We start from the raw sequence: 15,299 nt of genomic DNA on the forward strand, positions 1-15,299 counted from the left end.
GTGAATGGTGGGCCAGGCGAGCGAAGGAATGGAGAGATCAGTGCATTCGGAGTGAGAGAGAGAGCCAGAGTTTTTAAATCCGGGAGGGGGTGATAGGAGATAGTGTGCCCCCGGCAGCAGAAATCCCCCTGCAGCGCCCCTTCCCAGGCTGTCCCCGCCTGACGGGGTCCACAGGGGACGTGGCAACGGCTGAGTGGGCTTCCCACCCTCCTGAGAGCCACAAGCGTGGGAGTGGGGTGTGCTCCTCCCTGTGGCCCACATCCGGCAAAGCACTCTCTGAGTGACGATCTCAGGGGAGTTTCCTCCACATCCAGGCCGCCAGCCCCGCCAGGTGCAAGGGGGCCAGGCACCCCCTCCTTGTGTGGCTCCGGAGCTGGTCTGCATCCTCCGCTGGGGGCTGGGAGGGGTCAGAACCAGGCGCTTCACAGGAGCTGTCCCAGTGACACTCTCCTGGGACGCTGCTGAGTCAGGGTGCCCCCGTCCACCAGAAGAAGCTAGCATCTGCGTGTTCGTGCTCAAGGGACGTTTCTAGAATAGGTAGAAGACGGCCCTGCCTGCTCGCACAGCAGGTGAAATGTGTCCCAGAGTGACTCGGCCCTCAGGCAGTGTCTTGGGGGAAGAAACAGCCCGGCTTTAGTGCCCCTCATTCCAAGGTCCATGTTTGACCCAATTCCTGGCGGTTCCCAGTGGGTTCCAGCTGCAGTCACCTGCCGGGGTGGCCCGCTTAGTGCCACACGCTTCCCCCACTCCTCTTCCTCCCTGTCCCCGGTCCCCACTCCCCCATCAAGCGCCTCTGGAAGGAAGACGGCTTTAGTCTCCTGGTGCCTGGTGCCCGGGGTGCCGCTGGTGTTCAGTGAGCAGCCGTCCCTCCCAGGGCCCTCTGTCAACCCGGGAGATAACGATGGCTCTCCTCCTCTTTGCTTTCATAACCCCAATCCCTTGCAGGGAATATATCCGTAGCTGCCTTGCTCTGCCCAGGCTGGCACGAAGCTTCTGGGCAGTTTGACATCAGTGTTCCCGCTCGCTGCCTTGGCAATCCCCATCCATGCACTGAAGTCCGTGTTGAAGGCAGATTCCTACCTGCTGCATTCTCTGTGTTTGACTTTGTGAGCAGGGAATCCCTCACAGCAGGATCTGGCCGAAATCATTCACGATCTGGTGTGTGTGTGTGTGTGTGTGTGTGTGTGTGTGTGTGTCCCTAGAAGGGAACAGATGTGACAAGAGGGACGTTAATAACAATAATGGTGAAAATCGAACTCACTGAGCTTCTACAGTGTGTCAAGCACTTTGCACATGTGCTCTCGTTCAACCCTCGTGATACACGAGAGAGGCACTGTTTTGTGTTTTGTAGCTGGGGAAACTGAGGCACAGGTGTGTTCAGGCAGGCAGACAGTGGGAAGGAAGGAAAGGAGAGAGGAAGGAAGAAGTCACAGATGAATTAGCGAATCTGCCTGTGTCACTGCAAGTCAGATGGGCTTGCCTGCCGTCCTGTTTCGTTCTGTGGAAGAGCCCAACCGTGTTTTCTTCTGATGCTTTTTTAAAAAATTCTTAATGCATATTTATTATTTTTGAGAGAGAAAGAGAGAGAGTGTGAGCAGGGTATGGGCAGAGAGAGAGAGAGAGAGAGAGGGAGACACAGAATCCAAAGCAGGCTCCAGGCTCCGAGCTGTCAGCACAGAGCCCGATGTGGGGCTTGAACCCACAAACCGTGAGATCATGTCCTGAGTCGAAGTCGGATGCTTAACCGACTGAGCCACCCAGGCGCCCCAAGAATAATTGATTCTTGCTGGGAAGAGTCACTGTGTGTGTGTGTGTGTGTGTGTGTGTGTGTGTGTGTCCGGGGAACACGTGTGCACACCTGTGTGGGAACAAATTCTTCAGCCTCTGGTATATGAGGAGCATCCTGCTGACAGTCTGGTGACTGGAGAGAAGCAGGCACTCTGTTCGGAATCTGCAGCATCTGTCTGCAGCCGTTGGAACCTTCCTGAAATCTCCCCTCCCCCTCTGCGGGCTCCGAGGCTCCCAGGAGGTGAATCATAGCCTAGGCAGGCACCCGTCACATGCGGCACCCATGCCCTGTTGGTGCAGTGCTGTGCACACGGAGATCCTACTGGGTCTGTCCGGAAGCCCCGCCATGTGGAAGCTGGATGGGGTTATGGAGAGAGGAGTCTCAGACCTGCCAGTTAAATACAGTTGGGTAATTGGAATCGTTTGTCCTTTGGGAAAAAATGGGGTTCCTAAAAGCCTCAGTTCCAGACACCCCCTCAGATGACTCTAGCAGGTTTTAGGGCTTACCAGGCCAAAACAGCCAGGAAGGGGAGAGGGCAGGCAAGGCGGTTGGAGGTTTTGGTCTTAGGCTGGTCCTGCTGCTCCCAGACCCCTGGCATCTCTAAGGCCCAGTTTCCCTGCCCGCATAACCTTACGTCCCACATAGTGTCTCTGAGGGTCCCTCTCGGCACTCATAACTGAATGTTCCGAGAGTTTCATGACTGCGGGTGGAATACAACTTTCCCGGGAGATTGGCTGTTTGCTGCTTAAGAACATGCTAGGTTCGGAGCATCTCTAAAATGTGGCCATGGCATTCTGGATTCTTCTCTCTTCCCACCTGAGCTCCTGCACCCGGATACTCACCGAGGCACCCCCCACTACACCTCTCAAGTGGACCATGGCCCGAGGCCTACCTCCACCCTTGCCCCCCCTCAGCAAGTCTCATCTCCCAGGCCTCCCTTTCCTGTCTCCCCACTGCCAGAATGACCTTCAGAATAGAAACAGGGTTGTGTTTCTTTCTTGCTCTGAAGTCCTTCATGGTTCTCCATTCCCCGCAGAAGGACACTCAGACTTTGCCACGTGGCCGACAGACCCAGCCTGGTCTTCCCCCGCCCACCCCATTCCCAGCCAGTGACCATGGCTCCTGACATCCTGGAATAGCCAAGATTCTTGGAGGGAACTGGGCTGACTCGGGCCCCCTGACCTTTACACATCCAGTTACCTTGGATGCCCTTTCTTCCCCCTGTGTCTGCCCACCTTTTATTTGTTCTTCAAATCCAGGCTAAGCTTTGCCTCCTCTGGGAGCCCTCCCTGACTGCTCTTCAGGGGGATAAGGGAGAGGTATCCCTTGTGTTTCTGCACAAGCCCTGTAGTTCTCCCGTCTAATCATTTACCCACAGTACCGACACTGCTTATCTATGCGTCTGCTTCTCTCTAGACACTACATTTTGGGGAGGCTGGGATTTATCCTGTTCATTATTGGGATCTGCACAGCCAACAGGGAATCCTTCTGTCTTTCCACAAAATGTGCCGCAAATAAGAAAACCTGAAGCTCCTGGCTTCCTTAGGGGCAGAAGCATGAACCGGATGAAATTGGTCACAAGCTGGTGAGAAAGCATCCCTAGATGGGCCCTGTGCACCTTGGCCAGACCCACTAAAGACCCGGGAGTGAGCATCGTGCCTGAGGAGTCCAGTAAAGGTCCATTGAGTGCAGACCTTAGAAGGATGGGCGGGGAGCCCGGTGGGCACTGGTGTGGAGCAGGTGCACACAGTTGACCTGGGCCATGGCTAACAGTGTTGCTGATGCGACCTGTTTCAGCTGACCCCATGATTTGGGGGGAGGTGGACCCCTGCAGTTCCTGCACTAAACAATTGCTTCTTTGTCACGCGGTGCCTCGCGTCAGAGTCCATTTACCTCGGGAACGTTTTTCATTTTCCTTCCCAGCCTTTTCTTTATTGCAGGCAATTCCTCTTTTCTCTCGGTGCCCTTTTGTTACCACCGGGTTAATTGCTTGTTGTTCAAAGCTTCGTCGTGTTTAAGTCTTTGTTTTTATTCCTTGTTTTTATTCATCGAAACCCATAAAAGTGGAACCAGAAAGGAGAGCATATGTTTGCTTTTTCAAAACCTAGAAAAAAACATTCTCCCACGTGTAACGGCTTAAGGGAAGCCCAGCTTAAGGTGGCAGTGTCTAGGGACAGTTGACAGAGCTCTAGGGGAGCAGGCCCACTCTGCTGTTCTCACTGTTGAGGGGAAGTCTCTGGGCACGTGTCACCCAGATTGCCAGCATGCTGTCTGAACACAGGCCGCTGCTCCGTGGGAGCCTCCAGGGGCCAGACACCTGCCGAGTGGTGGCCATCCGCCCCACACGGATGAGACAGAGAGCTGTGAGGGGCTTAGTACCTGCACCCCCGTTGTGGAGCCGCAGAGTCTAAGGGCAGGGATAGGGTCCGATGTGTCTGACTGAGATGCTCTCCCTCTCCCACTTTCCTTCCCTTAACTGGGGGCAGCTTCTCTTGAGCGATAACCTGACCCCTCCAACCCCATCACCTCCCTGCAGGGAGCGCCCCAGGCAGGCAGGACAATCAGAGACTTTCACAAATGAGAGAGCCCTCACGGACCCACCGGCGCCGGGCCTCTGGGCGTGCCAGGTACAGGCACCTGCTGAGCGCGGCCCTGCCTGCAGGAATGTGCGAGATCCTCGAGGTGGCGGCCTGCGGGGCGGGCCGTTTACCCCGCCTTGGCGGCAGAGGAGACACGAGGACGCAGACCGTGCGCGTGGCCAGTGCTGCACCAGCTTTCGGACCCAGGACGGACTGTCCCCAAAACCTCCTCTGCTTGTTCTGCCTTGCTGGGGCCCAGATGGGCTCTTTACCATTTGGTGTCTAGTCCATGGAACCTGCAGGGCCTTCTTGGCCAGTCACCCCGTCCCCAGGCGGGCCCCCAGCCGCTCCCGCTGCCCGGAGCTTCCCAGCCTCTGGGGCACGTCCGGGTACAGGGCCCCAGCACATGAGGCAGACGTTTGTGTCTTCAGAGGGCCTTGCACAGGGGTGGTCAGTTCTGCCAGCTGCTCCCAGCTGGGCCCGCCGGGCCCTCTGCAGTGCGGAGCCCAGAGCGGCAGGGACCCGATGCCTTCTGTCCCCAGGCAATTCTGGAACAGCAGTGCCCAGCCCCTGCTTAAGGAGGCCGTGGCCGGGCCCGCGGAAGTGCAGGGTGGGGGGGTGAGAGAAGGGGGCCTCTCTCCTTATTCATTCAGCAGGTGTCTGCCAACATCTGCTGCCCTGACCTGCCCCCTGCGGGAGAGGGGCTGCTCCCCACCACATGCCTGGTCCTCTACGACCAGGTGGCAGTCGTGGGGCTCCAGGAGAAGTGGCGGAGCTCTTGCCAGGCTGTGAGGCTCCTGGGGATTTCACAGAGGACGTGGGTCAAAAGGTTCCTTTCCTGGTCCCCAGCAAGGGCTGCTGACACTGACCTAGCAACTCCCAAGCGGCAGCTTCCCTGGGGGTGCTCTGTCGGCTCACCTCACCGAAATGCCATGACAGCCTTGCAAGGGATTACTCTCTCCACTTTCCCAGTTAAGGAAACAGACTCAGACAGTCTGACAACTTCTTCAAAGCCACCCAAGCGTCTTAGTCCCTTTGGGCCAGGAGAACAAAAACACCATGGACTGTGTTGCATATAAGCAACAGGACTTTGTATCTTCTGCTTCTGGGAACTGGGAAATCAAGACCAAGGCACCTGCAGACGTAGCATCTGGGGAGGGCCTGCCGGCTGGTTTATACATGGCTTTCTTCTCAGTGTCCTCGGGTGGTGGAAGGCAAGGGAGGTCTTAGGAGACCTTAGGAGGTCTTATAAGAGCAGTGATACCACCCATGGGGCTCCCCACCCTTGTGGCCTCATCATCCCCCAGGTCCCCCACCTTCTAAACCCATCACACTGGGGGTCAGGCTTCAACACAGGAGCTTTGGGGGGACACATTGAGTCCACAGCACTCAGCTGGAAGTCTGCGAGGGGGCAGGGTGCGCCCTGGGCTGTGTGAGGCACTCTGAATGCCTGAGGTGCGTTGTTCCTGGGGTTCACTCCCTGCTTTGACTTGGAGCCCCACCTTACCGGTGGCCTCATCCTTGCTGAAAAACTGGGTCTCTGAATTCTCTGGCAGGCAAATGATACAGTATGATCGGGAGACGGACGGCTCTTTCCGGTCATGGCGAGAACTGGGAAAAGATGATATATAGTAATCAGTGCTGAGAACACAAAAGAAGATCAAATTCCCCCCAGATCTCCCATTTGATCTATGAAAGAACTGATTCCAGGGAGGGGTAAGTGACCCAGCCCCACCCCTGAGCGTTTATTCAGAGCTTACTATGGGATAGGAGAGTGATTACCTTCTCATTCAGAGTGAAGAGTCCGTTTATGGCACCTGACATTTAGTGAGCACCTACTATGCACCAGGCATATGCTGACCTACTTTCTCCTTTATTTTTTTAAATGTTTATTTATTTTTGAGACAGAGACAGAGACAGAGTGGGAGCAGGGGAGGGGCAGAGAGAGAGGGAGACACAGAAAGGGAAGCAGGCTCCAGGCTCTGAGCTGTCAGCACTGAGCCCGATGTGGGGCTTGAACTCGCAAACCGCGAGATCGTGACCTGAGCTGAAGTCAGACGCTTAACCGACTGAGCCACCCAGGCGCCCCTTTACTTTCTCCTTTAAAACTCAGGGTGGCCTCCCGCAGTATCACTGCTTGTCATTAGAGCCGGAATGTGTTGTCCACGGCTCTCTGCCAGACGATGGCTGCTGCACCTGCCCACACCCACTGACTCTGCATTTCTTGTCCTCATTTGGCAGATGAGGAAATTGAGGCCCAGAGAGGTTGAATAACGTGTCCGAGACTGAGCAGGTAGAAGAAATATGGGAGTAGGGGTTTGAGCCCAAATATTCCCTGTTCTAGAGGCTTCACTGCCCCACACTGCTACTGTCCCAACTGTGCAGAGACACAGAAGGTAATGAGCTCAGAAAGGTTAGGATGCATGCTCTAGGTCACACAGCTCTAAGTGGGGCTCAACCCGCAAGTATTTGACCTTCCAGGTGCTGGGTGCTGTGTCTTTATAGTCTGTCCAGGGCAAAGGGCACGTGCCAGCCTAGAGTTGGCTGGAAGTCCAGCGTCATGAGTTTGTGCTATGGGCCAGGCTATCATGTGAAAATAATCGATACAGAAACTACTCTGTGGGCCCCTGTATGGTGGATGCCCTATGAAGAGCTTTGTATCTTATCATTCGAGCTTCAATACAATCCTATGAGGTACATTCTAAAACAACCCCGGTTTTATAGATGATGAGACTGGTGCTCAGAGATGTTAGGCAACCTGCCTAAGGTCACACAGCAAGGACCCTGTGGTCAGGAACACAGTCTAGACCGGCCCAAGTCTGCCACTCTAACTCTCATTCAGTGCTAAACCTTTCCTGTCCCTGCTGTTTCTTACACCAGGCTTGGAGCAGCAGGGTTTAGTGGTACAAGATGGGTATATCATCACCGTACAAGCCCTGTGACCTCACCTCGTGGCAGCACCTTAGAAGGTTGGAGATTCCCCACAGTCGTCCTAAAGTCAAGTGGCTCAGGTGTCGCCCGGACCCAGGGTCGTGTTGGCCCTGGGGATGCAGACACGAGTGCTCCCACGCGTGCCCTCCATTGGCTTCCCTGAACCTGCGTGAGCTTTCCCGTTGCCCGAGGAACAGAGTTTGAGCCAGTAGGCCACGTTGTCACCTTGGTGTGGGCACTGTGCTCAGGCTCCTCTGAGAACCCGCTGTCCTGGCCTGTGGGACTCGAGTCGGGACAGTCGTGTAGGGGACGTGGTAAGGACGTGCTGCTGGTGGTGGGTCCATCGTGAGCGGTTCTCGTGGCCGCCCTATGGCCGTGGGTGTCATTGCCCTCCCTTGACGACCAAGTGGCCGGTGCTGTTCAAGTGGCCGACGTCCACATGGCACGTGCCCGAGCTGATCACCCCCTTGCGTCCCCAGCCCCCCAGCGCTCAGGTCATGACTTTTCCTTTACGTACATTGCCAGGGCACACGAGGTCCTCTCTCAGAGCCAAAACAGAACAGAACAAAACAAAGTGTTTTTTTGCAAAGTGTTCCTGGGGCAGCTTCCTAACACCTGCCCTGGCCGGGCAGCCAGGACACCTCCCATTTCTTTGGAAAACTTGGGTCTGCAGTTTCTCCCGCATGTTCCCCGCCACTGGAAATGGAAGCCGCACATCTCCTTACTTTGTTGTTGTTGTTGTTTTCTCCCCGAATTGTATTGAGCAGTTCCCTCCGCTGACATCCCACGCCCGCTCCCCTCGGGCAGGGTGGGCAGCTCCCTTTGCAGAGCGGTGTTCCCCTCCCTGGTCTCCCGGGCTCCTCCCCTCCACTCACCCCCGCTCTTCTCCTTGACAGGTTTTGACCTGATGGATTTGTTCCGTGTGAAGGAGATCCTGGGGAAGAGAGACAACGGAGCGCAGAGTTCCTATGTCCGGATGGGATCCTTCCCTGTGGTGCAGAGGACAGAGTGAGTCCTCACCTCTCCTTCGGGACTTGCCCTGGATGCCGGCAAAGCGTGGGAAGGGGGCCAGGCAGCTGTGGTTGCACACTGAGCACTGAGAGGGGCTTGAAACTACTCAGCGCCCTGGGGAGGTCGGAGACAAAGCGACCGAGCCACTGCCCTGGGAATGCAACCTGTTTCTTAGCAGATCTGTCACCGTTGTCTTTATCGGTTCCTGGGTCCTTCTGTACCCTTCTCTCCATATGGATTTGGCGTTAATCATTCATGCACGCATGTGTGTTTCTGTCAGTTCGTTAAACAACAAACATTTATGGCCGTAGGTAACGTGGGGCCCCCTCTGGACCAGCCACTGCAGTACATGTCAGGCACAGCACCGCCCAGCCTCACGTAGTCGGTTTGGCCACTGGCACCCCGGTTTCAATGTTTATTGGGTGCCTGGCCTCACACAAGTTATTGGACGCCCCAGTGCCTCAACTGTGTCCTGTTTTCACCAGATGTGAGTGTTTCTGCCCTGCAGAATTGTTGAGAGGATTATAGCACACATTTGTCCGGGGGCTGACACCTGTTGGGTCTCTGGTCAAGGGCTGATGATGATACCAAAGTCAGCGTTCCATTCTGCCCACTTTGAGGCAGACAGATCTTCTGAAAACACAAGTGATATTTCATCATGACTCTCCTTCTCCATCCAGCAATTAAAGTTCCTTAATTGCTCCCAAGTGTCCCAAGGGCAAGAAAGGTCCTGTGTGTGATGTGACCCATTCCTACTTTTTTGGCCTCAGCCTTATCCCCTGGCTCCTTGTCTGGCTCCTCTTTCTCTGTTCAGGGAGCTTCTAGGCACCTTCTACCCACCACAGGGACTTTGTTCATGCTCTTCCTTCTATCTGAGACTTCCTGTTCGTCCTTCAGACCAGTGCTGAACCATGATGCTCTCAAAGATGCCTTTCCTCACCTCCGAAATTACCTCAGACCTCCCCCTATCTTGTCTCATTACAACCTGCATTCCTGCATAAAACAAAGTGGCCAAGTTGCAGCTAATTACTTAATGGTGTAATTACTCATTTAGACTGTCTTCTCTGCTCAGCAAGAAGCCTGAGGAGGGAGCTAAGTCTGGTCTCTGCTGCAGAGCCAGCATTAAAATGAGCTCTTCCTGGAGGGGAGGGGATCATTCAGTATCTGTGGAATGGATGGATGGATGCATCAGTCCATCCCTAGTTAGTGAAAATGCCCCGTTAGGTCTGATCCCAGCAAACGTGAGCTGGGAACACCAGGCCACAGAGCTGGATTTGGATGTGTGCATTTTCTTTTGTTTTTTTTTATGTTAATTTATTTTTGAGAGAGACACAGTGCAAGTCTCCAATGAGACCCTTGGAGCTAACAGAATCATGGCTGCAGGTGCCGATCTGTGCGGCGTTTCTGGAGCGGTGGATCTGGGCTCCAATTACACTGAGTCCTTCTGAGAGGGGATTTCTATATGGTACCAAGTTGCTTTTTTTTTTTCTTGTTAAGTTTATTTATTTTTGAGAGAGAGACAGCATGAGCATGGGAGGGGCAGAGAGAAAGAGAGAGAGAGAACTCCAAGCAGGCTCCGCACTGTCTACACAGAGCCAGATCTGGGGCTTGAACTCATGAAATAATGGGATCAAGACCTGAGCAGAAACCGGGATTGGAAACTTAACCAACAGAGCTGCCCAGATGTCCCCCAAGTTTGTTTTAGTAGCAAAACGTGGGAAACAAAATCAGACCCAAAGAAGCTCTGATGTTTCTTTTTTTATTAATGTTTATTTTTATTTTTTTTTACTTTTGAGAGAGACAGAGACAGAATGCGAGTGGGTTAGGGGCAGAGTGAGAGGGAGACACAGGAGCAGAAGCAGGCTCCAGGCTCTGAGCTGTCAGCACAGAGCCTGACGCGGGGGTTGAACTCACGAGCTGTGAGATCATGACCTGAGCCGAAATCGGACACTCAACCAACTGAGCCACCCAGGCGCCCCAGAAGCTCTGATATTTCAAGGGAGAATAGCATTCTTGTAATTCTTAAAGCTTTAGATTCATGCACAAATATATAGACAGGTGTAATTTTTTATTTGCAGGTGAATTGTGTGCATAACGAAAAGGGGTGTCACTTTCAATATTAATGTTTTTCTCACATGTATAATGTTTAATGGGCAGTTTACACACCTTGTCTAATTTATTTCTCACTACGGTGGGTCAGGGGAGCAAGGCAGGTATTATTGTCATCATTTTGCCATGTGACGACGGAGACTGTAGGTGGGATAGTCGTATGTCCACCATCATGGGGTGCGCACGAGGCAGAAGTTGGCACAAAGTCGGGTCGTCCATCTCCATGGCGTTTGTGTTTCCCATTGTGATCTTGTTATCTTCTGTGTTACTTGTGGAAGGGATTGGTTTGGGCCACTTTTGTTTCCTTTAGATATTCTCTGTCAATGCCCATTCCCCCCTCCTGATCATAATACCTTTTTCATAAGCTATATATGCTTATATGGGTGCTTATGTTTATATAAATGTCCTCAGAAAAAGTCCTGGTTTCTCTCTCTTTATCTGAATATAGAGAGACAAATATAGATACAGATTTGTAGATCTGTGCTACATAGATCTGCTTATCTGCAAGGATTCATCTGTATTTATCTATGTGTATATAGATGTCAAACGTGCACAGATATGTGTTGTTTCAAAAGTATAAGAAAAAGGTGTGTTTGAAAAAAAACAGTTCCATGGTTTGACTCATTACTGAAATCAGAAGAAAAATGAGATGAAACGCATTGTCTAGTGTGGCAGCAAAGCCCATGTCTGTGCAGTCAGGTGAGAAAGGCCCATCTTCCCCCTGTGGGGACAGTCACCATCCTCAACCCTCAGTTCTTTGGGGGCCCATTGCTGAGTGACAGGCTGCTCCTAGTGCCTGGAGGTGAACTGGGTGAAATCCCGGCTCAGAGAATGACTCTGAACAGCGGGGGTTCCCTCCCAGCTTGGATCTGAGAACCGAGAATCCCACAAGGAGACCAGTCTGTGCTCACAGGCTCTGCAGCCAAATCAGGGGTCCCAGAGGGTCTGCGAGCCGGGAACCAGGAACCCAGACGCCTCCTCATTTCCCTTCCCGGCTTTCTGGCCAGACGACTTCCACCCCCTCCATTGGAGAAGTCAGTGCCCTGCAGTCCCCAGGCAGGGCCCTGCCCCTGGAGCAGGACGTGGTCCCAATGCGGCCAGGTTCTTTGGGGTGAGGGTGCCACCAGTGGATGGTTAAGGGAAGAGCTCTGGGGACAGGGCCCCCTCTCCGTGTGGGTCTCTGCCCAGGTACCTACCAGCCAGATTGCGCCCTGTTAACCCTCAGCTACAACGTGATGATCAGATCACCTCCTTTGTAACTCCTGTGACATACAGTTTTCATTCTTTTTCTTTTTTAAAAGTTTTTATTTATTCTTTTTTATTTTTCATTATTTTTTTAAGTATTCATTTATTTTGAGAGAGACAGAGAGAGAGTGAGCAGGGGAGGGGCAGAGAGAGAGAGAGAGAGAGAGAGAGAGAGAGAGAGAGAGAGAGAATCCCAAGCAGGCTCCACACTGTCAGCACAGAGCCCGGCAAGGGGCTCAAACTCACAAACCATGAGATCATGACCTGAGCCAAAGTCAGACACTCTACCGACTGAGCCACCCAGACATCCCTCAACAGTTTTCATTCTGAGCGTGGAGGGCAAAGACAGGAACGGGACCCTCTGGGCAGAGCTGAGGGGAGCTGAAGTCCCCCCAGATGAGGGCCTGGCTCCCCACGCTGGGCAGGGACCTGGGGCTCTGCTCCGTGGAGATGGGAGGATATCCTGGGGCACAGGGTAGGGGACCATGCAGCATGAGACACAGCAGCTGGGCCCTGCTGAGAAGGAGCAGGCAGGGGGAGAAGACGGGTATGTTCGGCTGCATTTGACCTGAAGGGTGGGTGGGTGGCAGCTTAGAGTCTAACATTGATTTTGTCGAATGGTGATGGTCGAGTCAGGGAGGCTTACATGCACCAAGGGGGTACATTTGAAGGCCTGAGGAGACAGTGAAGGGGCCACAGCAAAGGTCTACAGAGGCTCATCTCAAGGCCCCAATCGAAGGAGGCAGTAAAGACAGGTGAGAAGGTGGATGTTAGAGATGCTCGGGAGGTCATTCGGCAGGACGTACTGACCCACAGGGCACCTGCTCTCGGGAAGCGTGAGAGATCGTCCCTTGCAGCCCGCACGCTCATTGCTAAGCCCACTGTCGTCCTTCTCCGTCCCCCTCCAGGGATGTGTTCACACAAGGTTTGCCTGATGAGTATGCATTCGTCACCACCTTCCGGTTCAGGAAAACGTCTCGAAAAGAAGACTGGTACATCTGGCAGGTCATTGACCAGTACGGGATCCCACAGGTAGGAGTGGCCGTGTCTCAGGGGCCAGAAGCTTTCTGTTTCCTTCTCGTGGGGATGGTGTCATCCGCCATGTTTTCTCCAGGGCCATCCATCCTGGGCCCAGGAGATCACGAGTCTGGTGTATGAAGCCCCAGAGAGACGTGGCTTCTTTCCCTGAGGGCAGGTCCGTTCCTGGCACTCTGGGTGGGGGGAGGCAGGAGACCTTGTCCCTTCCTGCCCTACAGGTGCTCAGCCAAACCAGGGAGGTGGCTCTGTTAGAGCGGCATAGCTCGTGATACAGCGGAAGACGTAGCTCAGGGTCAGCTAGTCCTGGGTTCAGATGTTGTGTCTGTGCCTTTCTTGGTGTGGGCCTGAGACATGTGAGCTTAGCGTCCTGAGTCCTGTTGCTCCTCAAGGTCAGGTGGAAACAGCTGCCACGGGTGGTTGGGGAAGGTGGGGTGAGCCACGTCTCTCGTGCATCTGGAACAACGCCTCTTATGTGACCATGTCATGTTACATCGCTTCCCTTCTTACGCCATTCTGCTCTTACCCCGAGTGCCGTTCTTGGCCATGTCAGGTGCGTTTTGGCTTTCTGCCCCCTCGAAGGTAGAACGACTCACCAGCGGCACGCAGCCAAGTCAGGAAGCGGGGTCTCAAAGTCCGAGCCATTGGCACAACACGCTGGTTTGAGTTGCAGGCGACACTGAGTTTTGTGCCCTTGCCAAATCCCCAGTGCAGGGACCGTCCCCATCTTCGTCATTTACCCTTGTCCCCTTTTGAAGACGTACTCCTCTTCAGCGGGCGGACACAGTCTGTATTTTCATTTGAGGCTGAAATGGAAACGTGCTCAACTGGACCCCAGTGGCCACACTCGTGGGCTGTGGCCAGAGGACACGCTGCTCCACACGGCGAGCTGCGGGCCAGGCCGTGTACCATGGTGAGGGCTGGACTCCGATGCCGCACGGGCTCGTTGGTGCACCCCTGCTCTCTGTAGGGGCAAGAGACCGTCCTGGGCACTTCGTACATCGAGGCTGTGGGTCTTCTTCCCAGCCTGTTGCCATCTTGCCAGGAGGGGACTGAGTATGTGCGGTTTGTCCCCTGCCTGAAGGAAAAGAGGGATTTGAACCCAGGGAGCCCAGCTCCGCATCTGCCTCTTATCCACCGTGCCCAGCTGGCTCCTGTCTCTCTCAGTCCTGCTAAATGATGTTTCCAGAGCATCCCTGGTCAGACTGAGATGCGAAACATTTTCGACCCTGACGGCTGAGTGCCCTGATTTCCTGAGTGTGGGAGGCTGGACGGAACAGATGAGGCTCCTCTCCAGAGGCCGGTTGTCTGGAGGGCAGGCAGCTCATGGTGTCTCTCATTCACATCCACCTCCGGCACGTGGGTCTTCCTTCTCCAATTTCGCAGGGTCTGGTGCAGTGGGACTGGGCCCCCGCCATGCATTCTTGTGGGGCAAACCCCCGCCCCCTCGTCTGGGTTCTCTTCCCTCATGGCATTTGCAGAGCTGTGTGGGATTGCTGTCTGCCATGTCTGCGTCCCCCCCTCCTCTTTCCGGAATGAGCCATGGGCTGGGACACTACAGAGCCGTGCAGAGATGGCCCGCCTCGAAGGACCTCAGGCTCATCTGCAAAGAGGCACCTGGCGTTTCGATTTCATTGAGTGAGCCTTGATGGAGCATGGTTCCCTGGCGGTCTGAGGGTGGCCCCTTCTCGCCCCGGGGGGCATACTGGCCAGACACAGGGAAGATGGACAGAGGCCTGCCGGAAGGAATGTGTAGGCGGAATGCTGTGATTCTCTTAGTCCTGCAGACCTAGATCTTTGTATCTGTCCATCACTGCATTTAGTATTTCCAACCACACTCGCGTTGGTGTTCTCCTCACTTGTCATCCACTCATTCCAGATACGATCGAGGGACAGGAAGGAGGCTGGCCCCGCACATCAGAGATGAGGCTCCAGAGGTTTTGGGAGGGGACAAGGTTCCTTGTAAGCAGTGGAGGGACTTCTGTTTGAGCCCAGGCTCTGGGAGGTGGGCAGGTCCAAAACAGGAAGACCGATTGGAGACTGCTGTAGTCATTGAAGCAAAAGATGATGTTGACCCAGACTGCTAGTAACACTAAACTGGGTGGAAATGGTCAGATCCTGGATGTATTTTGAAACCAGATCCAGTAGGATTTGCTGATGGATCTGAGCCTTGACGTGCCTTCCTGAGGTCCCCAGCTGGCCCTGGTAGACACAGGACTCTGGCCTGCCAGGCGCCACTCCGCGCTCTGTGTCTTCTAAAGACATTTACATCCTGAAGGGAAAGCCGTGTCCTCATGAGGCTCCCGCGGTGGTTCAGGGACCCAGGACTCAAACATGGGAAAGCACTTTCTAGAAACAGAAGACCATGTTTAATAATAGAAATATTAGGGTATGAGGATTAGAAGTGTACTAGATTGTTGGCCAGGGTTCGTAGTTTTCTGTGTTTTACAAACACAGCACGCAGTGCAAAAACACCCCCCAAATCTCCCCCCTCCACTGTCCGGAGGTCATGTGGGGCCCAGAAAGAGAAACCAGAGCACCTGGGTGGTGTTACAAGAGCTGTGGCCGATGCCCAGCAGTGTGTAGGCACCTTCCTGTAA

The 15,299-nt window shown here is 54.1% G+C and overlaps 1 protein-coding gene across 6 annotated transcripts in view; it reads left to right on the forward strand.

Moving 5' to 3' along the window:
- Nucleotides 1-15,299, forward strand: part of COL22A1 (collagen type XXII alpha 1 chain) — a 259,422-nt gene that overhangs the window by 48,568 nt on the left and 195,555 nt on the right. For all 6 annotated transcript variants that reach the window (XM_053208097.1, XM_053208095.1, XM_027063837.2 and 3 more), the window contains 2 exons: nt 8,196-8,307; nt 12,573-12,696. In XM_053208097.1, the coding sequence (XP_053064072.1) occupies nt 8,196-8,307; nt 12,573-12,696 (236 nt within the window). The remainder of the gene's footprint in view (nt 1-8,195; nt 8,308-12,572; nt 12,697-15,299) is intronic.

Source organism: Acinonyx jubatus, chromosome F2 (assembly GCF_027475565.1).
Source record: "Acinonyx jubatus isolate Ajub_Pintada_27869175 chromosome F2, VMU_Ajub_asm_v1.0, whole genome shotgun sequence".
In the NCBI taxonomy this organism is placed as follows: Eukaryota; Metazoa; Chordata; class Mammalia; order Carnivora; family Felidae; genus Acinonyx; species Acinonyx jubatus.